This window comes from Pimephales promelas, chromosome 25 (genome assembly GCF_988280905.1).
Source record: "Pimephales promelas chromosome 25, fPimPro1.hap1.1, whole genome shotgun sequence".
In the NCBI taxonomy this organism is placed as follows: domain Eukaryota; kingdom Metazoa; phylum Chordata; class Actinopteri; order Cypriniformes; family Leuciscidae; genus Pimephales; species Pimephales promelas.
In genome coordinates, this window is record NC_142793.1 from 15496732 (window position 1) to 15520945 (window position 24214).

Sequence of the window (24214 nt, forward strand, 5' to 3'; positions counted from 1 at the left end):
TGCGATCATCAACATTAAAATGCATTTAAATCAAAAGTGCCTAATATTACCGAATGAAATGTCGACCCAGGATGAGGTAGAGGATCTATGTTTTCATAATTCTTTCTGAATATGATCCAGATGTTCTGAATTCTTTTTTTTTTTTTAAACACTGTTGGGTAAAGAGTTAAGATTCTAAAGGTTTGAAGATTGATAAATTACAATTTATCATTTCAAATAATCGAATAATTCCAAAAATTCAATGATTCTAGGGATTCATAGTTTTAAGATTTCAAATTTCAGAATTCCAAAGATGAAAATATTCAGTTTCAAAGATTCTAAAGATTTTTTAAATTAAATATTCAAATTCATAGTTTGATAAATTCACAGATTCTACACATTCTAAAGGTTCTAAAGATTCATAAATTCAGCATAGATTCAAAAATGAAAATAGATTCTAAAGATTTGTGGTATCAAATATCCTAGATTTTAAGATTTCAAAAATTGAAAGTTTCTTAGTTTCAAAATTGATTTGTAGTTGGTTTGCCTGAATGATCAGTCGACTGTTTGATCTTAGGGAAACTGTGAATATTTAGGCTGGTTTTGGGTTCCCTTGAACCTTATCTGATGCATTTCCTAGTGTGTGTTCACACAGCTCCTGTTCTTGTGTTCAAAAATAGTTGGATGGAGTGCAATGGAATAGAACAGAATGTAGGGATATGGAGACGTGTTTTGTAAGTTGAACTATTTTTAACTTGACACACTGTCTTAAAAACTCAAGGCTTATGATGAAAGACGGAACAAAATGTGCGTCACAAAGCTGGTGACAATGTACGACGAAGAGAGAGAGAGAGACAGTCTTCAGAGGACACTTGAGCTTAACATTGCTCAGCCACTGAACCTGTCTGTCTTTCTCTCATTCCAGTTCACTAGAGCTTTCTAGAACACAGATGTGTGCCCTTCCGCCCCTCTGCCCTAACATTATTAATGTCATATTTATATGATTTTTTTTTTATCTGCCAGAGCGCCATGTGACTGTGGGACAGTAATTCTCACAGAGGCTGCCTGTGCCAGAATTAGATCTGCACAAAGTGGGTCAGCCTCCGCCGAGACCCAACAAAGTGTGCAGAGGAGGCAATACTCAGACACATGCATGCTAGGACGCTAGAGGCGTGTGAACCTCAGGCCTTGTCTCATCTTTCTCTAACCGATAGAACTAGAGCAGATAAGGACTGAGTAGTCATGTGTTACAGATGCTTAACTTACTTTATCAGTCAGAACGAAGAGTAAACATGGACATAAAAGCAATGGAGCTACTTTGCTATAGATGTAGCTTAGCAGTTAGCATATTTGCCTGAAGGTTCATCTAACTCTCAATGGTTACTGATTCTGTATGATTTTTTTTTAAGGTTTTTGAAGATGCATGAGGGCATGTCACACAACCCATCCATGGTAGTGTCTGGCTTATTTGGTTAGCTTCACATGTGCATTTGCATAAAATACTGTTGAATTGGATGCATTTTGTAGGGCTGCAAAAGGAATAAAACCAAAATCATGAGATGGTTTAGTGCTAGCAAATCACAAAGACTGAAAATAATAATCATTTCTAGTCATATTGATAAATGTTCTACGGAGCCCCGCACATGACTTGCAAAAAAAATGTAATTGTGCACAATTTACTATTTTGTTCCCTCGATTTGCTAAATCGTGTGGACGATTTGCTAATTTGTTCCCTCGATTTTTTGCACTATTTATAAATCAAGGTAACGAAATAGTAAATCGTGTGCATGATTTATAAATCAAGGGGACAAAATAGTAAATCATGTGCACAATTTAGTAAATCAATTTTTTCCCTGCATGTCATGTGCGGGGTTCATAATGATCATACATTTTTTTAGCCAAATTGTGCAGCCCTACAAACAAGCACAGCAAACCGAACTTAAAAAAACATGCATTTTAAAACAGAATCAGTTTAAGGCCACGTTTACACAAAGCCGGGTATTTAGCAAAACGAATATTTTCCCCCTCCCCGTTTTCAAATATAACATCGTTTACACACCCGCATAAATACGCCGTCGAGCGCCATCATAACAATGCCAAACCTATTGGCAAATGTTTAAACTAATAAAATCCTTGATCAAACAAGTTTTAGTTAAAGTACTCAACCTGTTTCCTTAGATAGATGATAAAGATAGTTTATGATAATTATCACAAACATAACCTGCTGTTTACAGTTGTTTCTTAGAAACTCTGTAAGAAACATCTACCTTAAAGGGTTAGTTCACCAAAAAATGAAAATTAGAAGCCAATCAGAATCCTCAGAAACGACAAGAGAGAACCTAAAACGCCGTTTCTCCCAGTTCACACGACAACACATAACTGGCATTTTCAAAAATCTCCACTTTGGACGGAGTTTTTAGAAATAATCGTTTTCAGTGATAAAAATGAGAGGGCAAAACGCAGAGAAATATCTGCGTTTTCCCATCGTTTAAACGAGGCCTAAAGTTTTTGCAGGACTCCTCTCCCACCCACCCCACCCCCAAAATCATGCAGCCCTAGTCATTTGACATCAACAACAATAGTGTTTTATTTTGATAAGCTGATTTATTTTTCTTTATTAAAATGCACATTCATATTGTTAGTCAGCTTACTTTCATCCACAACAGCCTTTGTTGTTCTTTTTTCATTTCTTTTTTAAGATAAAATGCCGGCTAATTACATTTTGCTAGCGCAGAAAAATTAAAAGCACCTGGCTTGCACTTGCATTGTACCTGAATTATGTTACGTTATTGTGCTGTGGGAAACATTCCATCTGCTAGTGTGTTTATTTTAGCAGCTCTAAACACACGGCAGTGCCTGTCGGCTGACCATGTGGCCCGCTGCCTAGTAGTTTATTCAGCTCCTGAAGTTTGCTGGGCAGAGGCTGGCTAGCTGTTGACATTAACCTCTGTAGCAAGAGAGAGAGATGAGAAAGTGTAGAAACTGATATCTGATATTTAAACGTGATTTGAAAAGGGCTTTTGCACTTTTTTTTTGCGCTCACCCTTGAGTCTGAGCCTTTGTGTGTGGACGGCTGAATGTCCATTACCTCTGTCAGAGGTTTTATTCATAGTCTGTAATCAGCTGCTCGACTCTAATCCACTCATAAGAGTTCAGTCACTCAATGCCAGCTCACATGCAGACACACACACACACACACACACACTTAAGCTCTAATTACCACTCTATTATATTCTACACACAACATATGAGTACAGGTTTTGTGGGGACCAAATTGTTCTCACATGGACATTACAATGTCCTCATGATCTGGCTTACCGTGTATACTGTGTGTGAAGCAGCTCAGTGTCATCATCAGGATTCAGGTTGTTGACATTGCTGATCTGAGATGTTCTTAAACAGATAAGCTGGGAGAGACTGACTCAGTGACATCTCACAAACTCACATACTCAATATATCACACACACCTTCACAAAACAGGCTATCTTACACTGCTTTGTGTGCATTTTTCTTTTCTTTTGAACTTCTATCCAATAAGGACATATTAAACTGATCAAAAGTCACTGGTAATTTTTGCAAAAGATTTCTATTAAAGATTTCAAATAAATCATATTAGAATGATTTCTGAAGGATCGTGTGACTCTGAAGACTGGAGTAATGATGCTGAAAATTCAGTTTTGCCATAACAGGAATAAAGTACATTTTTAAATATATTAAAATAGGAACCAGTTATTTTCAATTGTAGTAATATTTCACAATAAATAAATAAAAAAACAGAGCATTGATAAGTCTTCTTTTAAAAACATTTAAAAAAATCAGACCCCAGAATGAATTTTTAACATTATTTAAACAATCAATTTCATTTAAAATTTTAAATATTTTCCAAACATTATAACAGTTTTAGATCTCAAAAAATATTCGAAGGATTCTAAATATTCTGTACTTAAACAAATATTATACAAATTATAAAATAGTTCTTTAATATTATACATATTCTAAGCTTTAAAATGGAGCAAGGTTTATAACATTCTAAAGATTCTACAAACTATAATTAAAATCTTTAAAATCCTAGAATCTTTACAAGACCTGAAGTCTGATGACACGGTGTTGTCACATTATGTAACCTCAACACAGACCCGCACCCGCTCCTTGTTAGTTACACTGTTTTGTGTAAACTGCTGTTACAGCACTCACACATCGAGGTGTGCTGCACTTCAAACTAACCAGTTTCACGGATCCTGGATCAGCATGAGTGAGTTCAATTTGATGATGGAGACATTTGATGCTGAAAAAAATAATTTTTTTTCTGGTCACACTCTTTCTTAAAGGTTTAGTTCACCCAAAAATGAAAATTCTGTCACTCATGAGATCTGTTTGATTAAAACATTCTTCCAAATATCTTCCTTTGTGTACAGCAGAACAAATAAACACATAGAGATTTGGAACAACTTGAGGGTGAGTAAATACTGACAGAATTTTCATTTTTGGGTGAACTAACCCGTTAAGGTAGATGTTTCTTACAGAGTTTCTAAGAAACAACTGCAAACAGCAGGTTATGTTTGTGATAATTATCATAAACTATCTTTATCATCTATCTAAGGAAACAGGTTGAGTACTTTAACTAAAACTTGTTTGATCAAGGATTTTATTAGTTTAAACATTTGGTGTCATATTTCATCTGCTGTCCAATCACATGAGTGTGCTAAAAGATAAAATATGTTACATAACATCCTGCATGCACGTGTGTGGCAGTGCGAGATTTGTAGCACTCGTCTGTTTGTCTGTATATGTGGAGGAACACGCCGTACAGAGAGCAGAAGAGAGGAGTTATTGTCAGAGCAGTTAAAGACACTGTTTGGACAATGCTGTCTCTCAGGACTGTCTGTCACGCTGATTCTCTGCTCTGGTTCACACAGAATTCATCCGTATACACACAAATGTTGGGTTTCAGTGTTTTATATTGATTAAAACTGGTGATTGTAATGATTTTTATACTGTACAAATTGTATATTCTCAAGCAAAACTCTAAACCTACCCATTATAAAAAAAAAAACTTTATGCATTTTTACAAAAAATGTTACAAAAAACATCACTTAGTATGATTTACAAGCTATTTTCCTCATGGGACCAAAAATGTACCCACAAGGTCAGAGATTTCTGATTTCAGAGACTTGTCCCAATAGGGTTTACCAGGAACACACACCACACTGAGACCAGCATGTCAGATTTGAAGTTGCCTTTTAAAATGGGAAAGTTTAAGAAGCTGGAACAGATTTAAAAAAAAACAAAAACAAAAAAAAAATGTCATTTTTGGGCAACTACTCCTTGTAAAATTACAACATGGCATCATGACTTTTGCGTAAACATACACGCCATTTTCAAGTCAAGTGCCGTGTTATTTATACGCATTTTGAGATATCTGCTTGTATAAGTGTATGTCTACGCCGTTAAATGTCTGAGCGAAACAAAGCGAAATGTAGATTTACATCTGGGGAGCGATATTTTTTTCCCTATATGGTCGGGGAAGACTCATAAATGGTATTAATGGTATTAGATTTAGGGACGGGGTTACAGTAATGTAACTTTAAGTCAACGGCGTTCATAAACACGCTGAAAAGCGATTATGCGTGTTGATAGCACGCCAAAAATGGAAATACGAATTGGCGTGTCATACATACGCCATTTCTTGAGATCAGTCTGAAAATTAAAACTTAAAAGTAATCCTAAATTTGAATAATTTATTATTAGTAGTGGAAGATGATGATGATGATGATGATTAATGATGAAATAAAACGAATATATAGATTAGCTCCTGATCCAAGAACAATATTAGAATTCCAATCCCATGTTGATACAACACACTAGTAATTAGGGGTGTAACAATATAATCGTGCCACAATGTATCACAATACAAAAATGCAACAATACGTATCGTGGATAGTGACAATATGTATCGTGGATAGTCCCCCCAAAATAAAAATTACTGTGTGAGGAAAGAAATTACATTTTTCTGAGTTTTAGTGTAAGTACTTCATTAAAATAATATACGTAATGTTTATTATAATGGATATTGTATAATATTGGGGAATATTTGTGGGTCCTGATAATGCCAAATGTCTGATGTTACCAGTAAAAAGTGGCCTACAAATATTTCTAGTCTAAATAATTCTGTATTTTCAGCTTCAGAATCATGAATATTGTTATTTTGGTGTCACCATTGTCCTTGGGTTACGAGCTCCAAGTCCAAACCAATTCATTTAAACCCACAATGTAATATCAAAGTTAGCATTTTAATCAACAGTACATTTTTTGTTAACCTTTTATGTCTTGGAGTATCACAATAATATTGTATTGTGAGTTCAGTATCATGATATGTATCGAATCGTGACATGAGGGTATCGTTACACACTTAGTAGAAATATTCTGGGAATTTAATGTTTGCATTTGTCCTCTGGCCACTTCTGAATTTCTGTATACGCCAAAATGGACCTCCAAGAATACAGCAGCCGCATTTAACTGCCAGTCAGGTCAGCGCACTTGACCCAAACTATGAATGAGCACATTCTCGGTACTCTTTCCTTTAGAAATCGGTTAAATGGTTAAATGTTCTGAATATAATAACAGAGCAAGGCCTAAACCTTCACCCATATTTGTATTTTTTTTGTGTGTGTGTGTGTTCTCACGCACACAAGTGAAAAAGTAAAAGAGGAAGCTTGTTTTCTTGGAAATCCACCGTGGAAAAGTACGCCACCAAAACAAACACGTCTCTCGTGGGACTTGTACGCCCTCTCTATTACTTTTCAATCTTTTGTATGTCACGTTCACCATGGTCTTGGTTCATAATGAACCAAGGATACTTATTTGGCACAGAGTTGGATTGGAAAACAATGTCAGGGACATTTTAGTCAGAAAATCATGCCTATAAAGCTTAAGTTAGTTCAATATTGTCTGAGGACGTAGAGAATTTACAGTATTTAGAATTGCTAGAGAGGTTAAGGCTCTGTTTTAATTGTGTTTAGTTTATTTGTGTTTATTGGTTGGTTTTGATAGTGTGAGCATGTGTGTGTCACATGTGGGAACTTCTTTGTTGGATAAAACCTTTGACATGTTTCTTCCTCTTTTCTGCACAAATCCAATTACACTTCTCTCTGGGGATGTAAATATTTACTCTGACAACAGTTTGATTTTTAAAATTTCAGATACGAAAATCCCCGATTGTGATATTTAAAACCAATAAATGTGGCAAATAGATTTAAGATTAAGTCTGATATTGTCTGTCTTCCAGATATCTGGTCACTGGGTGTAATCCTCTATATGCTAGTGTGTGGACAACCACCCTTTCAGGAGGCCAACGACAGCGAGACCCTCATCATGATCATGGACTGTCGTTACACTGTGCCCAACCACATCTCTCCAGAATGCAAAGAGTACGTATGTCTTTTTGTACAAAGCTTAAGAAAAAACAATTTACCAAATGGGCTTAGAAGAACATTTTTTATTTAAGACGTATTCTTCGAAAACAAGTTAGAACAATGTTATCTTGGGAATTTCGGGGAAAACATAACAAAAATATAATTTCAAAAACTGATCATGATAGTAGTAGGGCATTATGTAACAAGTCTTGTATTATGCAGGGTCAGTTGATTTAATAAATCAATAGTGTTTTCTTCCCAAGCTGGTGCTGACGAGTTCACTGTTTCTGAAAAAACAATATTACCAAGAACATGACCCTGGTAATACACTTTCCAATAAGAGTTTAATGCTGATCTGACTCATGCCCACAAAAACATGTTTTAAGATGTCATTAACAGCTTTGTGCCACTGGAACACAGGGTTGTGTTCTGTTGTGTTTCCACCCTGAGAACTGACAGGTCACAACTCACACACCACTCCCAGTTTGTACCACTTTCACGCCAAACTTCATACCTATGTGTAGACCGAAGCCCATATGAACAAACTGTACTTTATCTGTTTACACCTGCTTGGACCAGCCAATCACAGTTTGTGGCTCTTTAAATGAAGAAAATTAGATTTAGGAGCATGTTATGACAGACACACAAAAATTGCATCCTTCGGACAGCTGATGAATACAGAGAGTAACAGGTAAAGACAACTCCCTCATTTTGTCTCATGAGGTCTTTAACTAATATTCTGGTTGAGTTAAAAATGCTTTACTTAACTGTCACTTGCCCGTATATGGGCAATCTAAATTTACTTATTACTATATTACTATTAAATCCTAATCTAGTCATGACAAACTGTATATCGTTGGAAAGGTCTAAGACTCCTAAATAGATATTTTAGCGCTGTTTTTTTTTTCTTACACATTAGGAATGAACAGTAACATATGAAATTATGACAAGAGTGCGCTTCAAAAAATCAACATCATTACAGGAGTTTCTGAACTTTGTCGCAAAAAGTCGACGCACACACTTTTAATAATCGATACTTTGGTTTTTAGTGCTAAAAGTTCATAATAAAACAATGAGTATTTGTCAATAAAAAAAGTTAAAATTATATTTTAAAAGGTAAGTTAAGAAGTCCTCTAAAAAGTATAATATATTATATATATATATACAGTATATTTTTTTATTATTATTATATCACATATTTTAGTAGTTATCATAAGTTAGGAATCATTTGAAAGCTTACAAACTCAGAATTCATCCTGTGAAAACCATTTTGAAATTGGGCGTTGCTTTACCATAGAAACGGTATTTATTTTTTATTAGGCCCCTCCCCTTTTGGGCATCATCTTTCATAATTTATAAAATTTATAAAATAATTTATTAAAACCTTTTCTAATCTTGACAAAACACATATTGTCAGAAAGGTCTGAGTCTCAAGGTTCCATATTTAGTAACAGAAGTGATATTTGGATAGAAATTTATTAATTTGTTATGGCAGAATGCATACAATTAAATTCAATGCAATTCAATGGCACCCGGTGGCCATTTTTGGTATAACGCCTAAACAAAATCTCATGGGAACTTCAATTTTTGTGATATCAACTTTAAATTTGGAACACAACTTGCTTTCATTTTCTAGTAATTTTATATTAAAACATATTTTGTAAAATATTTATTTTATATTAAAAAATATATATTAATAAAGTACACTGTAAAAATGAATATGCTTTATCTAATCAATAAAATTGTGGCAACAGATTACAAGCAATATTATTTATTAAATTGAACAAATTAGAATTGAGTAATAGTTAATCAAATTAACATTCTAATTAATTCTAATTTGTACAATTTAATTAATAATATTGCCTGTAATATGTTGTCACAATTTTATTGATTAGATAAAGCATATTATTTTGTTCAGTGTATATTTGATTTACTGTAAATTATAACTAACATAACTTTTTCATACTTTAATTTTTTGAAGTTCTTTGAATTCAGTAATAATCTGCTGATTGTTTTCTTTAAAACAAGGCCAAGCTTAGCTCTATATTCCAAAGCATTCTTGAATTACAACCATTTAAGTTTGTATAGTGCATTTTAATGTCAATTATCAAGAAGGGGGTGACAGGTAAAGGGTTAAGTAAGCTTTAATACACTTTTTGAATCATAATATTGTACTGCTCTTGAAAAGGTTTGGGCGTGATTTGGAATTTGAACTTGAAAGGAAATCGAGTCACAGGAATGCTTTGAAACAATACATAATTACATGATTCATTTTGACTAATTATGTCTTTGTTACCTCATATAGAATGCTTTCCCCTTAAATTATGAGACTTATTTCTATAAATTAATTGTCAAAATAATTTATATTCTACCACTGAGAATGACAAAATGTCTCAATGGTAATTATTATTAATAATAATATCTTTTTAATCATTATTTTTTATTTCAAATGTGTAATACCTATTTCTATAGGTGCCATACTAATGTTTCTTTAAATATATTTTCTGTATTAAAAAGAAATGTATTATTAAAAACAGCTTTCTTTTAATTTCATTTGCATGTACAATTGTGCGTCCTAATAGACACCATATTTTACATTCAGGAACTTTAGAAACCAATCTCAATTCACTTTTGAAAGGTGCACAAGCCTACTTTTAAGTGTGTTCACCACAGCTCTAAAGTGACCAGATCTTCACACAAGGCTGCATTTTGTCTGAGTTATTTTTAAGTGGGTTTATTCTAGGCTATTTGTAGTCAGAACATCCCCAAAGCAACAGCTCTCAGGCTTTTAGGTCTGAATCAGGCAATTGTGCAAGAGTGTGCGTACAAGTTTGTGTTCGACATCTGGGCTTGACTGCACAGCCAAACATAGTGACTGAGTCACATGATCTCCACCACAATCAAAAGCCTCCTTTAATGTGAAGAGGTTTCTTTGAGGAGAAGAACGCTCGTGTCTTTAGGCAGACTTTCATCTTGCTGTTTATCTGTAGTTTGCTTTTTTCCACCCTTCTTCCTCACGGCTATTTAAGGTCTTGAGGTTAAACACATCAAGAGACTCCACTGATGTTCAAGGGCAATGGAGCATGTGGGATTATAAACACGCAAAAAAAAAAAAAAAAAAAAAAAACACTTTGAAAGGGAAAACATCTCCCCCTGCTGGTCAGCTACGTGAGATGCAGGAACGTGTGCCAGTACCGCAGTGAAATAAAACACTCAAATGCCCTGAATAAACAAGCTGGATGCAGTGCATTCACACATACACAAGCAAGCTTGGCTCGCAAGTGTTCCTACCAATACCATATTCTTTCAGTTCGCCTCACTGAAGCACCAATTCTCTGCAGGTGCTCATGAATATTAATCAGCAGAAAGATAAGCACTTCCTTTTCATTCCGTCTCCACTGATGGCAAGATGCGCCTGTGCAATCATCGTCTGTCAGCCAGGCAGAGAATATTTATTAAGATTGCTAGAAAAGGAAAGTATGAAAATTGCAAGTAGAGTGAGACTGAAATGAAGTGAGATGGAGGCAAGTGTGATGAAGGGTGACAAAATCAAGCCTATCTGAGATGATGGGATTTTTCTTATTTCGCCACAGAAGGTCATGTCTAATGTGCTCGTTCTGCACTGGCAAAAAAAGGAATAACAATATCTCATCATTCTCTTCCTCTTACTTTCTTTTTTTTCCCCTTTCAGTTTGATTTCACGTATGCTGCAGAGGGATCCTGCTAAGCGGGCGTCTCTCACAGAGATAGAGGGCCACCCTTGGTTGCAAGGTGTTGACCCTTCGCCTGCCGGATACACAGCCGCCCCGCTTACCTCTCACCGCAGTTTGTTACCCGAAGAGCATGAGTTCATACTCCAAGCCATGACCAGTGGCAGCATTGCTGACAGAGATGCCATCCAGGAGTGGGTATCTCTTTATACCTCTTGGACATTTTCTTCTGGTCGTAGAATACAGTTCTATAAGTTAATAGTACAAATACATTTTTGTGTCATAGAGCTTTGGAGGCTGACCGATATAACCACATCACAGCCACGTACTACTTGCTGGGAGAGCGACTCCTTCGAGAAAAGCAAGAGCAGTCAAGTCTCACTCCTGAACAAAGACATACACAGTAAGTCCCAGAATTCTTAAACATATTTTGGATAATTTTGGTTCTTACTTACTTAATCTTACCACATAACCTACAGGTCCTTTATACGTTGTGCTGAGTCCTGTTATTTCCTCCCGCTACAGGAGACCCATGTCGGAACCACTGGACTTGGTGAGCCAAGTGCCCAGGACCGACACACTAAGAGGAGCACCTATGGGTCCCTTAGCGCCTCTTGGCTCTCTGTCTTCTGGCTATGTCCGACGTGGTGTGAGCGAGTCTGGGGACCTGCTGGCTCCCAAACCCAACCGTCATGACAACTCATTCAGTGACTTTTGCAGCACAGCTCCATGCTTGAGCCTCAATTTGCGCCCTCTACCTCCAGACCAACCTACTGTCAAGAGCCTTGGAGCCTTACAGCAGATCTGTGAGGAAGAAGAGGAAGAAGAGGACGATGAAAAGGAGCAGAACAAAGATGAGGCGAAGCTTGAGGTGGCACCTGGTAAACTGGGTCTGTTTCCTTCAACAGATCTATCATTGAAACCTTCTAGAATACCTTTGCAATCAGAGACTCAGAGGAGAACAGGGGTGCCGTCAAGTAAGGGGACGGGAAACTGTGAAACTCTGGCCGAGGAGGAGGAACTTGATGAACGATCGGAATTAGCAGAAGAGCAGAAGAAGCCATCAGAATTAGTCTCTTCTGGCACCATAGAACATCAGGTAGAGATGCCCTTGAAGACTGAAGCCCATGTGGAAGAGTTGAACCACACAGAACAACCAGGTAGAGGAAGGGGCAAGGATGTTTTCACCCACCCTAGCTTGTCTTTAGATGAGCAAGAGGGAGAACAGATTCAAGATCCACCAGCTCCCACATTAGATGTTGTACAGTGCTGCTGGGGACAGCGTGAACCTTCAAAGGACACACTAGAAAATAACAATAATACCCTAGCCAAATCTCGACTGCTCGAGGTTGGGGTGGTGTCAACACCTTGTGGTTCCCCGAGGTCCCTGCCAAGGAACCACTGTGTGGACCCGGGTCCCGATGGGGTGGAGCTGCGTAAGACTGCGGCTGAAGTCGAGAAAACTGAGGAGGTACAACCTAAACCTCAGAAAGGCCTCCAGGGAACCAGGGACACAAGTACTGACTCTGCTATTCGGGCCGATCCCAGCAAGGTCAAGAACGTGAACTTGCGGGAACGTCTGCTACAGTTCCCGCTCTGTGAGAAAGCCTTGTCCTTCAACATCCAGCCCACCTCTAAAGAGAAGCTTCTACCATTTGCACAGTACAACTGCTGCCATGTCTTGTAGAGATCGGATCCCGAGATCAAAGAACAAACTGGCATGAGAAGCCCTCAAATATCTGCAACTTACTGGACACTAAAAGAATAAGTGTGTTCTCACCTCATACTGTAACCTCAGAGGTGCTTTCCCACTCAATCTACTAATTGTATATTATTATTTTCTTTCCCTACCCAGCATTCATTGCTGCTTTCCTGTGAGACAGTTAACCTTTTGGCAATGCTGTGTATATGAACACCTGTATCTACTGACACTGCTGACTATATTCTGTGCTATCTCAGAGAAGTTTATTAGAAGTAGCATATGTCTTGCTAGCGTAGAAGCTTTAATTCAATAACTTGTCATTTTGCACTGTAATATCTTAACCACATTATGTGTTCCACAGAGTTTAGTGATAAACGAGTGACTGAGTGACCATTCTTCACAGTGACACAGAAAAAGGCAACACGAGAACATACGGTGAGCAATCACAATAGAGGCCATTTAGGCTCAAGGACTTGCCACTTAGTCGGTACAGTAGTCCTAACAAGTTTTTAGTCATTCATTTAGATTGTTTTTGCCGGTAACTGTGAGGCAACGTAGTTTAAGGTTGCATTCTGTGGCATTGATGAAGTTGCTAATTCTCGTGCTAGCATGTTAGATTGCACCTTCACTATCAGGCAGTGGGACAGGAAGCAGAACAGTTTGCCACATTGATACAGTGAGCAGTTTGGGAGCATGGTTATGAAAGCATGCTAAATGAGAACAGCTTAGCATAACATTAGCATTTTGTGAGCTGGGGGATTGACCAGGGAAAGATGCTAAGTATATCTGTGATATATTTTCCAAAAAAAAAAAAAAAGAAGAAGAGGGCTCAAACAGAGATTATTCTGAGAGATTATAGCTAGAGACTTTTTTGTGAAATGGACATAATGTTACACAAAAACAGAAGACTGGTCTTCCTGGAGCAGTATTTTGGAGTTTGTTTTAAAACTGCTAATTCTTGGAAATATTTTGAAGCTTTTATCAAATTTTAGAGAGTTATCAAGGGTTTTTTAGAAAGATGGTGACAAAGACATCAAAGACATCTTTTTTTTTAACATGAGATATGTGAGGGAGATTAATTACATAACATTTGAACATCTATTTTTGTTTAATCATTTGCCTTTGGGTACATTTTTAACATACGTTGTATGTATGGGTATAAGCTCTTTGAAATATCCATATATTATGTACAGTGTATATATTTTTTTTTAACGTTATGCTATTGGTATGTTGTATTTTGACCCTTGCACCGTATCCATTCGAACATTTCAATCCCTCCATGTTAGATCGTATTCAATGAACGTAGCAACTTTTATGACGCTAGTTTGATGATCGACAAAGATTATATGGATCATAAATGCATTTGAAGAGCTGTATGATATCATAAAGCTAAATTGCGTAGCTGAGCCTAGTTTAAAATCCAGCCTTCGTGTGTTGTAATGGCATGAGTGAAGCTAGCGGTTACTGTTGTTTTGACCTCCTAAACAGCCTAAACACGATCACATTAACATTTATATAGGCGGTGTGACTGTGGTTACTGTTACTTTGGTACTCTAAAGGACGTCAAAGTTATTCAGTCACTTCACAAGTTCGTAAGTTTCTGTGCTATACATAGTACACCTTTCACTGGTGAATTAATTATTTTTTGTCATACTTTAGTAAATGTAAATGTCGAATAAGCCTATACTTTTTCTTTTTTTTTTTGCAATATCTTGGACCATGAATAAGCTTGACCAAATGCACAAGAATAGGTGAATAGAATAAAAGACAAAGAATAAAAAGGTGCTTTGGGGAGAGATATTGAGGGTTATATTAGATCTATGTAACGTGAAATTTGAATTTTCATTCCCATACAAAGTTTAAACTAGGAAAAACCATCCTGACCTGCGATGTTTTGTGAGAACCAATTGGATGGCAGAGCGATATAAAAGCCAGACGTGCATTATATTTTCGTAATCAGCATTTTTTTCTTATTATTTTGATGTTACTCATTTGACATGGGTCTCCATCTTTCAAAGCATCTGTAATCACATCACGACCGTTGGATTTTGGTTTGTCTATAGTCCCATTGACCCTTACTAAAATTATGACTGTCTCAATGAGATTAATTTATTTTTATATTTATTTATTAAAACTGATTAAACTGCCCTTGTGTCATTGTATTTTTTTCTCTTTTCAAAGACTTTGCACAAGACCGATGCATGACGTGGCTTTCTCAGTTTAAAACCATTTGAATATTTATTTTTAGTTTTCTTCAAGGCCATTTACATCAATATACATTCATATGACATTCAGTGAAGCAAGCATTGCGTGGTTATTTATACCGGTTGTAAGAGCACGATCCTTTTTGATGACATTTAAAATACAACAGTTAAAATTGTCAATATATTTACAAAAAAAATGAGAAAGCAAATATACAAAAAGAACAGCAACCGGGAAAATACTATACCATAGTGATTGAGGTGAACTATTATTTTAAATTCATTAATACAGCACATAATGGGTCTATGTTGTTAACCCACTATCATCATTTTTTCATCTTGACCTTAATCATCTGTTATCAAAAAGGTACCACTGATGCAAACAATTTTTAACTATAAACCCTGTAAACTGTAGAAGTTATCTTTGGTAAACTGTGCCATATGGTACATTAGCAAGCTAAGTATACAGTAGCTAAGTGATGTGACTGCATGGCCAAGCACCTCCTCTTTTGTGATTGTCTCCATGGAAATAGTCCTTTGTCACTCTCCCATTTTGGCCTTCGGAGGGAGTTTATCATCCACACGAGAGCTCTTGATCCTCTGAGGGAGAAAAAGTTAATGACATTTTTTTGGTTACGTAAACAGTCCATAACATACATTAGATTTTAAAATAACTGTTTAATCACATGATGCCTTTAGTCTCGATGAACCACGAGAAACAAAATTAAATTGAGTCATAAAGTAATAAAGACAAATAACATTAGCGTTCCGTCAGCTTTATTAACTAATTGGGAAAAATATTGCTGTAAATGACAGGCATGATAATAACTTACAGCTACACTTTGTTCCCACCTTTGTGTTATGTAAACAAAAACTTAAAATGTAATATGCATGGCTAAACAATGTAGCAGAATGCTAAAATACTAAGTTAGCAAAAGTGGTACCTGTTTCTTAAGCGCTTGCATCGAGTGAAACTCGATTTGTTCTCTCTTGATTCGGACCCAATCCGGTTCATCAGGGATCATGAAGGCCAAAATCATCTTCGCCATGATCAGGACATGCTAGAAACAGCATAATAAAACCATCAAGACATTCACCAACAGAGCTTGTGAAAACAGCAGCCAATTCACTTCGGTAAGTGCTTTCAAGCCCTTCTGGGAAGTTCGTATTTACAATATGGGAGGTATTTACACTGATCAGAGCATGTTCATGTACCTTTTCTACATTACAAAAATGATGTCTTGCACATCAGGTGTGTTTTTGCTTTTTTGTGATTTTATTCAATTCATGAAGGCGCTGTAAAAAGAATCTTTATATTAAATTGTAAATGTACAATACGGTTGTATTATGTACATGCAACTTATTGTAAATAAAAAAAATGTTATTAATTTAAACAAATTTACTGTAAAGTACAGACTCTGCATCCATATCTATAGCATCCGCCATGTTTTCTCAGCACAGCTCCAATTCGAAGTCTTGTTTCTTACTCATAATTATGTGGGGTTTTTTTGGGGTGGTTATGGCACAGTGGATAAGACACGCTTTTCGTGTGAGAGACCCGGGTTTGAATCTACTGTGAGCAAGACACTTAACCCCTAGTTGCTCCAGCGGCGTAAGACCTCTGACATATATAGCAATTGTAAGTCGCTTTGTATAAAAAGTGTCAGATAAATGAATAAATGTAAATGTGTGTTTCCGTTCATGTGCATCTAACAGTACTTGTAAAAGCGATCTTTCCAACATGACTTGAACGAACCCTTAATCAAATTCCTGTAAAGGGATAGTTCACTTTGAAATTAATTTTTGATATGAAGTGTTCAGATGCAAAAGCCTCTAAGTGCCATTTGAAATTTTCTTCTAAAATGATCATTTCTATCAAGCTTGTATATTTAAGTTCAGTAATTTCACTTAAATGGCAATGGAGATTACCTATTAATTGTCATTTAAGTGAAATTACTGAACTTAAATATACAAGCTTGATAAAAATGATCATTCTAGAAGAAAATTTCAAATGGCATTTAGAGGCTTTTGCATCTGAACTCTTCATATGTTTTAGCTTACCTCTAGCTAGTCCAAGACCGAAAAAAGGTCCATTCCGTCCTTGGGCCGTAGAGAGAAACTCAAAATTTCGACCAAAAAAAAAAAAAAAAAAAAACGACAGTGTTACCCCTGTAGTTTTTTTTTTTTTTTTGTGTGTGAAAAAATAAGTTTCTCCAATCTTCTTGAAATGCTGGATTCTGATAGAGGGCCATGGGACTTAGACCTGAGTGCAAAAATGGAGGCTCTAGACCCTTCCAGAGCTGAGATATTGAGATCCCACATAGCATTTATGCCATTATAAAAATACCCAAATCCTCATTCAATAGATTGCAGGCGGGATTCTGTCCATTTGCAGCTTATTGCATGAAGGCCAGGGTTAGTACTTTTCAAAAATATTGGGTTATTGGACAAAAAGTGTGTTCATGGACAGTGGAATTATGGGATGGCGCTTTGGTGCTATAGACTCAGGGGTAGTGATGGCCAAATGAAGCGTTTCGAAGCATTATTGCTTTCTGATACAATTGTGTCGAAAATGGTTCATTACTGGAAGCTTCATTCAGATAGAAATTACAGCACCATCTCCTGGTGAAGTAAATGTAATGCAACAAAGCTGACAACCATAAAATGCAAGTAGCTGTGTATATTAACGCCCCGTTTATGATGAGTTTACCGAATCCATCAAAGCTGAAACAGTGTTAGTAGGCCTACTGTGAAACTCATTTATGTAGATGAATTTTACAGATACTGAAGAATTTCATGTGTTCACTTTGACAATAAAACATTAAGCATGATGTGTATTTCTTTAGACAAAGACAGAAGATCAGACCAGCTTCAAAAAAGTTGGAAACCATCACATAAATTCTAATGGTTTTGATTAAAATACCAATAAGAAACATTTGCTTTTACCTTTTAAACCACTACAGCGGAGACCCACAGACACCACTATAATTCCCATGAAAACCATTAAATCCAATAGAATTTCTGTAATGGTTTCCATGACTATATAAACCATTATTACTGATTTTTTTTTACTGATATTGACATATTTATAATGGCATAAATGCTACGTGGGATCTCAATATCTCAGCTCTGGAAGGGTCTAGAGCCTCCATTTTTGCACTCAGGTCTAATTCCCATGGCCCTCTATCAGAATCCAGAGTTTCAAGAAGATTGGAGAAACTTTTTTCGCACCAAAAAAAAACGACAGGGGTAAAGGCCTGTTCACACCGGGACGAATTTCGCGTGTGATATTCGTCAACGTTTAACGCCTCGTGACTAAACAATGGGCGCCAATGTGAGTGTTCACACCGACGCGAAAAACGCCATGCGTAAAAGCGTCATTTTTAAAAAAACGCCTCGGGTTCGTTTTTTTGGTTTGACGTGCCGAGTCAAAACCTATCCGACCAACGAGATTGTCGGGTTTGCTCACGTGTCTGGTACTTCTGAAGTTACAGTAAAGCACAACTTGGGGGCGTTCAAACACAAAACGGTCTTGCCGAGTACACATACGGCGAAGAAGAGATATCCTACAAGGCTAGATACCTGGGCAAGATGAATGTTGAGCTGCTGGTCTCGGAGCATAAAGAGCTATATGATAGTATTTATATTAGTATTTCTGTAATAATAGTATAGTATAGGGTGACCAACAGTCCTGTTTTCCCGGGACATGTGTAAAACGGTCACTTTGTGCTTTATAGAAATCTGAGTTGAGATGAGAACTGCGCATAGTGTAGTGTCAGTAGATTTTGACGAGAGGAGACAACTTCTCTGTCGACTCTTTATATTCTTTCTTTTATTTTATTTTTCTATTGTGGCCAGATGTTTGTTTGTGGGGGTTTTTTCTCGCTCGATCCCCATGTATGAGGACGAGTGTAACGTTTGAGTGGTTTTATTAAACGCGTGGAAATACGACAACTCTCGTCTCTCGTGCATCTATTCATCCGACAACTAGTGCTATGTTTTTATCTCTGGGCAACATCTCAACTTTGCGTTACACATGTCCTGTTTCCACGTCCTGGCTGTTTTTAAGTGATGAAAATATCCTGGTTTTCAAAAAAAAAAAATGCTAGGAAAGATTAGTTCTACAGCAAAATATAGATGGGCAGCAAACAAGGTGGATGAGGAAGAAAAACAGGATAAAGAGGGTGAAAACTAAAGATATAAATAGATTTTGTTAGTTTGTGTAGTTTTTGTGTTTTTGTGATAGTTTTTGTAAGTTTGTGAGAGCTATTTTTTGTTACATTTGGAGGCATTTCTTTTGGTTATTATTTATATATTTATTTTTCTAATACAGAGGACATTATTTCTATCATTATTTCATTCGTTTTTTTAATCTGTCATAATAAAACATTGAGACATGAATATGATCACCCTAGTATAGTATTCTATTATTATTTCTGTTTTACATTAAGCGCCATCTAATGTCAGGGAATGAATTTGCATGTTCACTCAGCTCATCGTCAGCGAAAAACGCTTGGGTGTGAACACAAAAAACGCGTTGAAAAACGCTGACGAATAACGCGCGCTGATATTCGTCCCGGTGTGTACGGGCCTTAACACTGTCGTTTTTTATTTTTTCAGGTCGAATTTTTTAGTTGCTCTGATCTTCTTGAAACTCTGGATTCTGACAGAGGGCCATGGGACTTAGACCTGAGTGCAAAAATGGAGGCTCTAGATCCTTCCAGAGCTGATATATTGAGATCCCTCGTAGCATTTATGCCATTATGAATATCTCAATATCTCAGCTCTGGAAGGGTCTAGAGCCTCCATTTTTGCACTCAGATCTAAGTCCCATGGCCCTCTATCTGAATCCAGAGTTTCAAGAAGATTGGAGAAACTTATTTTTTCACCCCCCCCCCCCCCTCCCCCAAAAAAAAAAACGACAGGGGTAACACTGTCGGTTTTTTTTGGTCGAAATTTTGAGTTCCTCTAATCTTCTTGAAACTCTGGATTCTGATAGACGGCCATGGGACTTAGATCTGAGTGCAAAAATGGAAGCTCTAGACCCTTCCAGAGACAATATATTGAAATCCCACGTAGCATTTATGCCATTATAAATATCTCAATACCTCAGCTCTGGAAGGGTCTAGAGCCTCCATTTTTGCACTCAGGTCAAAGTCTCGTGGCCCTCTATCAAAATCCAGAGTTTTGAGAAGATTGGAGAAACTGAATTTTTCGCCCGAAAACGAAAAAAAAACGAAAGGGGTAACACTCTCAGCTCGGGTCGAAATTTTGAATTTCGATATCTCAGCTCTGGAAGGGTCTAGAGCCTCCATTTTTGCACTCAGGTCAAAGTCTCGTGGCCCTCTATCATAATCCAGAGCTTTGAGAAGATTGGAGAAACTTAATTTTTCGCCCGAAAACGAAAAAAAACGTAAGGGGTAACAGTGTCGTTTTTTTTTTCGGGTCGAAATTTTTAATGTCGATATCTCAGCTCTGGAAGGGGCTAGAGCCTCCATTTTTGCACTCAGGTCTAAGTCTCATGGCCCTCTATCAGAATTTGGGAAGATTGGAGAAACTTAATTTTTCGCCCAAAAAAAAAAACGTAAGGGGTACCTCTGTCGTTTTTTTTTTCGGGCCGAATTTTTGAGTTTCGATATCTCAGCTCTGGAAGGGGCTAGAGCCTCCATTTTTGCACTCAGGTCTAAGTCTCATGGCCCTCTATCAGAATTTGGGAAGATTGGAGAAACTTAATTTTTCGCCCCAAAAAAAAACGTAAGGGATACCACTGTCGTTTTTTTTTTCGGGCCGAATTTTTGAGTTTCGATATCTCAGCTCTGGAAGGGGCTAGAGCCTCCATTTTTGCACTCAGGTCTAAGTCTCATGGCCCTCTATCAGAATTTGGGAAGATTGAAGAAACTTAATTTTTCCCCCCCAAAAAAAACGTAAGGGGTACCACTGTCGTTTTTTTTTTCGGGCCGAATTTTTGAGTTTCGATATCTCAGCTCTGGAAGGGGCTAGAGCCTCCATTTTTGCACTCAGGTCTAAGTCTCATGGCCCTCTATCAGAATTTGGGAAGATTGGAGAAACTTAATTTTTTGCCCAAAAAAAAAAAACGTAAGGGGTACCACTGTCATTTTTTTTTCGGGCCGAATTTTTGAGTTTCGATATCTCAGCTCTGGAAGGGGCTAGAGCCTCCATTTTTGCAATAAGGTCTAAGTCTCATGGCCCTCTATCAGAATTTGGGAAGATTGGAGAAACTTAATTTTTTGCCCAAAAAAAAAACGTAAGGGGTACCACTGTCGTTTTTTTTTCGGGCCGAATTTTTGAGTTTCGATATCTCAGCTCTGGAAGGGGCTAGAGCCTCCATTTTTGCACTCAGGTCTAAGTCTCATGGCCCTCTATCAGAATTTGGGAAGATTGGAGAAACTTAATTTTTCGCCCAAAAAAAAACACGTAAGGGGTACCACTGTCGTTTTTTTTTTCGGGCCGAATTTTTGAGTTTCGATATCTCAGCTCTGGAAGGGGCTAGAGCCTCCATTTTTGCACCCAGGTCTAAGTCTCATGGCCCTCTATCAGAATTTGGGAAGATTGGAGAAACTTAATTTTTCACCCAAAAAAAAACGTAAGGGGTACCACTGTCGTTTTTTTTTCGGGCCGAATTTTTGAGTTTCGATATCTCAGCTCTGGAAGGGGCTAGAGCCTCCATTTTTGCAATCAGGTCTAAGTCTCATGGCCCTCTATCAGAATTTGGGAAGATTGGAGAAACTTAATTTTTCGCCCCCAAAAAAAAACGTAAGGGGTACCACTGTCGTTTTTTTTTTCGGGCCGAATTTTTGAGTTTCGATATCTCAGCTCTGGAAGGGGCTAGAGCCTCCATTTTTGCACTCAGGTCTAAGTCTCATGGCCCTCTATCAGAATTTGGGAAGATTGGAGAAACTTAATTTTTCACCCAAAAAAAAAACGTAAGGGGTACCACTGTCGTTTTTTTTTTCGGGCCGAATTTTTGAGTTTCGATATCTCAGCTCTGGAAGGGGCTAGAGCCTCCATTTTTGCACTCAGGTCTAAGTCTCATGGCCCTCTATCAGAATTTGGGAAGATTGGAGAAACTTAATTTTTCGCCCGAAAATGAAAAAAAACGTAAGGGGTAACACTGTCGTTTTTTTTTCGGGTCAAAATTTTGAGTTTCGATATCTCAGCTCTGGAAGGGTCTAGAGCCTCCATTTTTGCACTCAGGTCAAAGTCTCACAGCCTTCTATCATAATCCAGAGTTTTGAGAAGATTGGAGAAACTTAATTTTTCGCCCGAAAATGAAAAAAAACGAAAGGGGTAACACTGTCGTTTTTTTTTCGGGTCGAAATTTTGAATTTTGATATCTCAGCTCTGGAAGGGTCTAGAGCCTCCATTTTTGCACTCAGGTCAAAGTCTCACAGCCCTCTATCATAATCCAGAGTTTTGAGAAGATTGGAGAAACTTAATTTTTCGCCCGAAAATGAAAAAAAACGTAAGGGGTAACACTGTCGTTTTTTTTTCGGGTCGAAATTTTGAATTTTGATATCTCAGCTCTGGAAGGGTCTAGAGCCTCCATTTTTGCACTCAGGTCAAAGTCTCACAGCCCTCTATCATAATCCAGAGTTTTGAGAAGATTGGAGAAACTTAATTTTTCGCCCGAAAATGAAAAAAAACGTAAGGGGTAACACTGTCGTTTTTTTTTCGGGTCGAAATTTTGAATTTTGATATCTCAGCTCTGGAAGGGTCTAGAGCCTCCATTTTTGCACTCAGGTCAAAGTCTCACAGCCTTCTATCATAATCCAGAGTTTTGAGAAGATTGGAGAAACTTAATTTTTCGCCCGAAAATGAAAAAAAACGTAAGGGGTAACACTGTCATTTTTTTTTTCGGGTCGAAATTTTGAATTTCGATATCTCAGCTCTGGAAGGGTCTAGAGCCTCCATTTTTGCACTCAGGTCAAAGTCTCACAGCCCTCTATCATAATCCAGAGTTTTGAGAAGATTGGAGAAACTTAATTTTTCGCCCGAAAATGAAAAAAAACGTAAGGGGTAACACTGTCGTTTTTTTTTCGGGTCGAAATTTTGAATTTTGATATCTCAGCTCTGGAAGGGTCTAGAGCCTCCATTTTTGCACTCAGGTCAAAGTCTTACAGCCCTCTATCATAATCCAGAGTTTTGAGAAGATTGGAGAAACTTAATTTTTCGCCCGAAAATAAAAAAAATGTAAGGGGTAACACTGTCGTTTTTTTTTCGGGTCGAAATTTTGAATTTTGATATCTCAGCTCTGGAAGGGTCTAGAGCCTCTATTTTTGCACTCAGGTCAAAGTCTCACAGCCCTCTATCATAATCCAGAGTTTTGAGAAGATTGGAGAAACTTAATTTTTCGCCCGAAAATGAAAAAAAACGTAAGGGGTAACACTGTCGTTTTTTTTTCGGGTCGAAATTTTGAATTTTGATATCTCAGCTCTGGAAGGGTCTAGAGCCTCCATTTTTGCACTCAGGTCAAAGTCTCACAGCCCTCTATCATAATCCAGAGTTTTGAGAAGATTGGAGAAACTTAATTTTTCGCCCGAAAATGAAAAAAAACGTAAGGGGTAACACTGTCGTTTTTTTTTCGGGTCAAAATTTTGAGTTTCGATATCTCAGCTCTGGAAGGGTCTAGAGCCTCCATTTTTGCACTCAGGTCAAAGTCTCACAGCCCTCTATCATAATCCAGAGTTTTGAGAAGATTGGAGAAACTTAATTTTTCGCCCGAAAATGAAAAAAAACGTAAGGGGTAACACTGTCGTTTTTTTTTCGGGTCGAAATTTTGAATTTTGATATCTCAGCTCTGGAAGGGTCTAGAGCCTCCATTTTTGCACTCAGGTCAAAGTCTCACAGCCCTCTATCATAATCCAGAGTTTTGAGAAGATTGGAGAAACTTAATTTTTCGCCCGAAAATGAAAAAAAAACGTAAGGGGTAACACTGTCGTTTTTTTTTCGGGTCGAAATTTTGAGTTTCGATATCTCAGCTCTGGAAGGGTCTAGAGCCTCCATTTTTGCACTCAGGTCAAAGTCTTACAGCCCTCTATCATAATCCAGAGTTTTGAGAAGATTGGAGAAACTTAATTTTTCGCCCGAAAATGAAAAAAAAAACGTAAGGGGTAACACTGTCGTTTTTTTTTCGGGTCGAAATTTTGAATTTTGATATCTCAGCTCTGGAAGGGTCTAGAGCCTCTATTT

The 24214-nt window shown here is 37.3% G+C and overlaps 2 protein-coding genes across 7 annotated transcripts in view; one reads left to right on the top strand and one right to left on the bottom strand.

Annotated features, from left to right (window-relative positions):
• snrkb (SNF related kinase b) overlaps nucleotides 1-14950 on the top strand; it is a 28509-nt gene extending 13559 nt beyond the window's left edge. For all 3 annotated transcript variants that reach the window (XM_089127699.1, XM_039647797.2, XM_039647796.2), the window contains exons 3-6: nucleotides 7265-7406; nucleotides 11083-11295; nucleotides 11388-11504; nucleotides 11627-14950. In XM_089127699.1, coding sequence (XP_088983825.1) covers nucleotides 7265-7406; nucleotides 11083-11295; nucleotides 11388-11504; nucleotides 11627-12788 — 1634 coding nt within the window. In that variant the 3' untranslated portion in view covers nucleotides 12789-14950. The remainder of the gene's footprint in view (nucleotides 1-7264; nucleotides 7407-11082; nucleotides 11296-11387; nucleotides 11505-11626) is intronic.
• Nucleotides 14951-15010: 60 nt separating this feature from the next.
• Nucleotides 15011-24214, bottom strand: part of ano10b (anoctamin 10b) — a 62654-nt gene continuing 53450 nt past the window's right edge. For all 4 annotated transcript variants that reach the window (XM_039648174.2, XM_039648171.2, XM_089127701.1 and 1 more), the window contains 2 exons: nucleotides 15949-16065; nucleotides 15011-15604 (listed from right to left, as the gene is read on the bottom strand). In XM_039648174.2, the coding sequence (XP_039504108.1) occupies nucleotides 15545-15604; nucleotides 15949-16065 (177 nt within the window). In that variant the 3' untranslated portion in view covers nucleotides 15011-15544. The remainder of the gene's footprint in view (nucleotides 15605-15948; nucleotides 16066-24214) is intronic.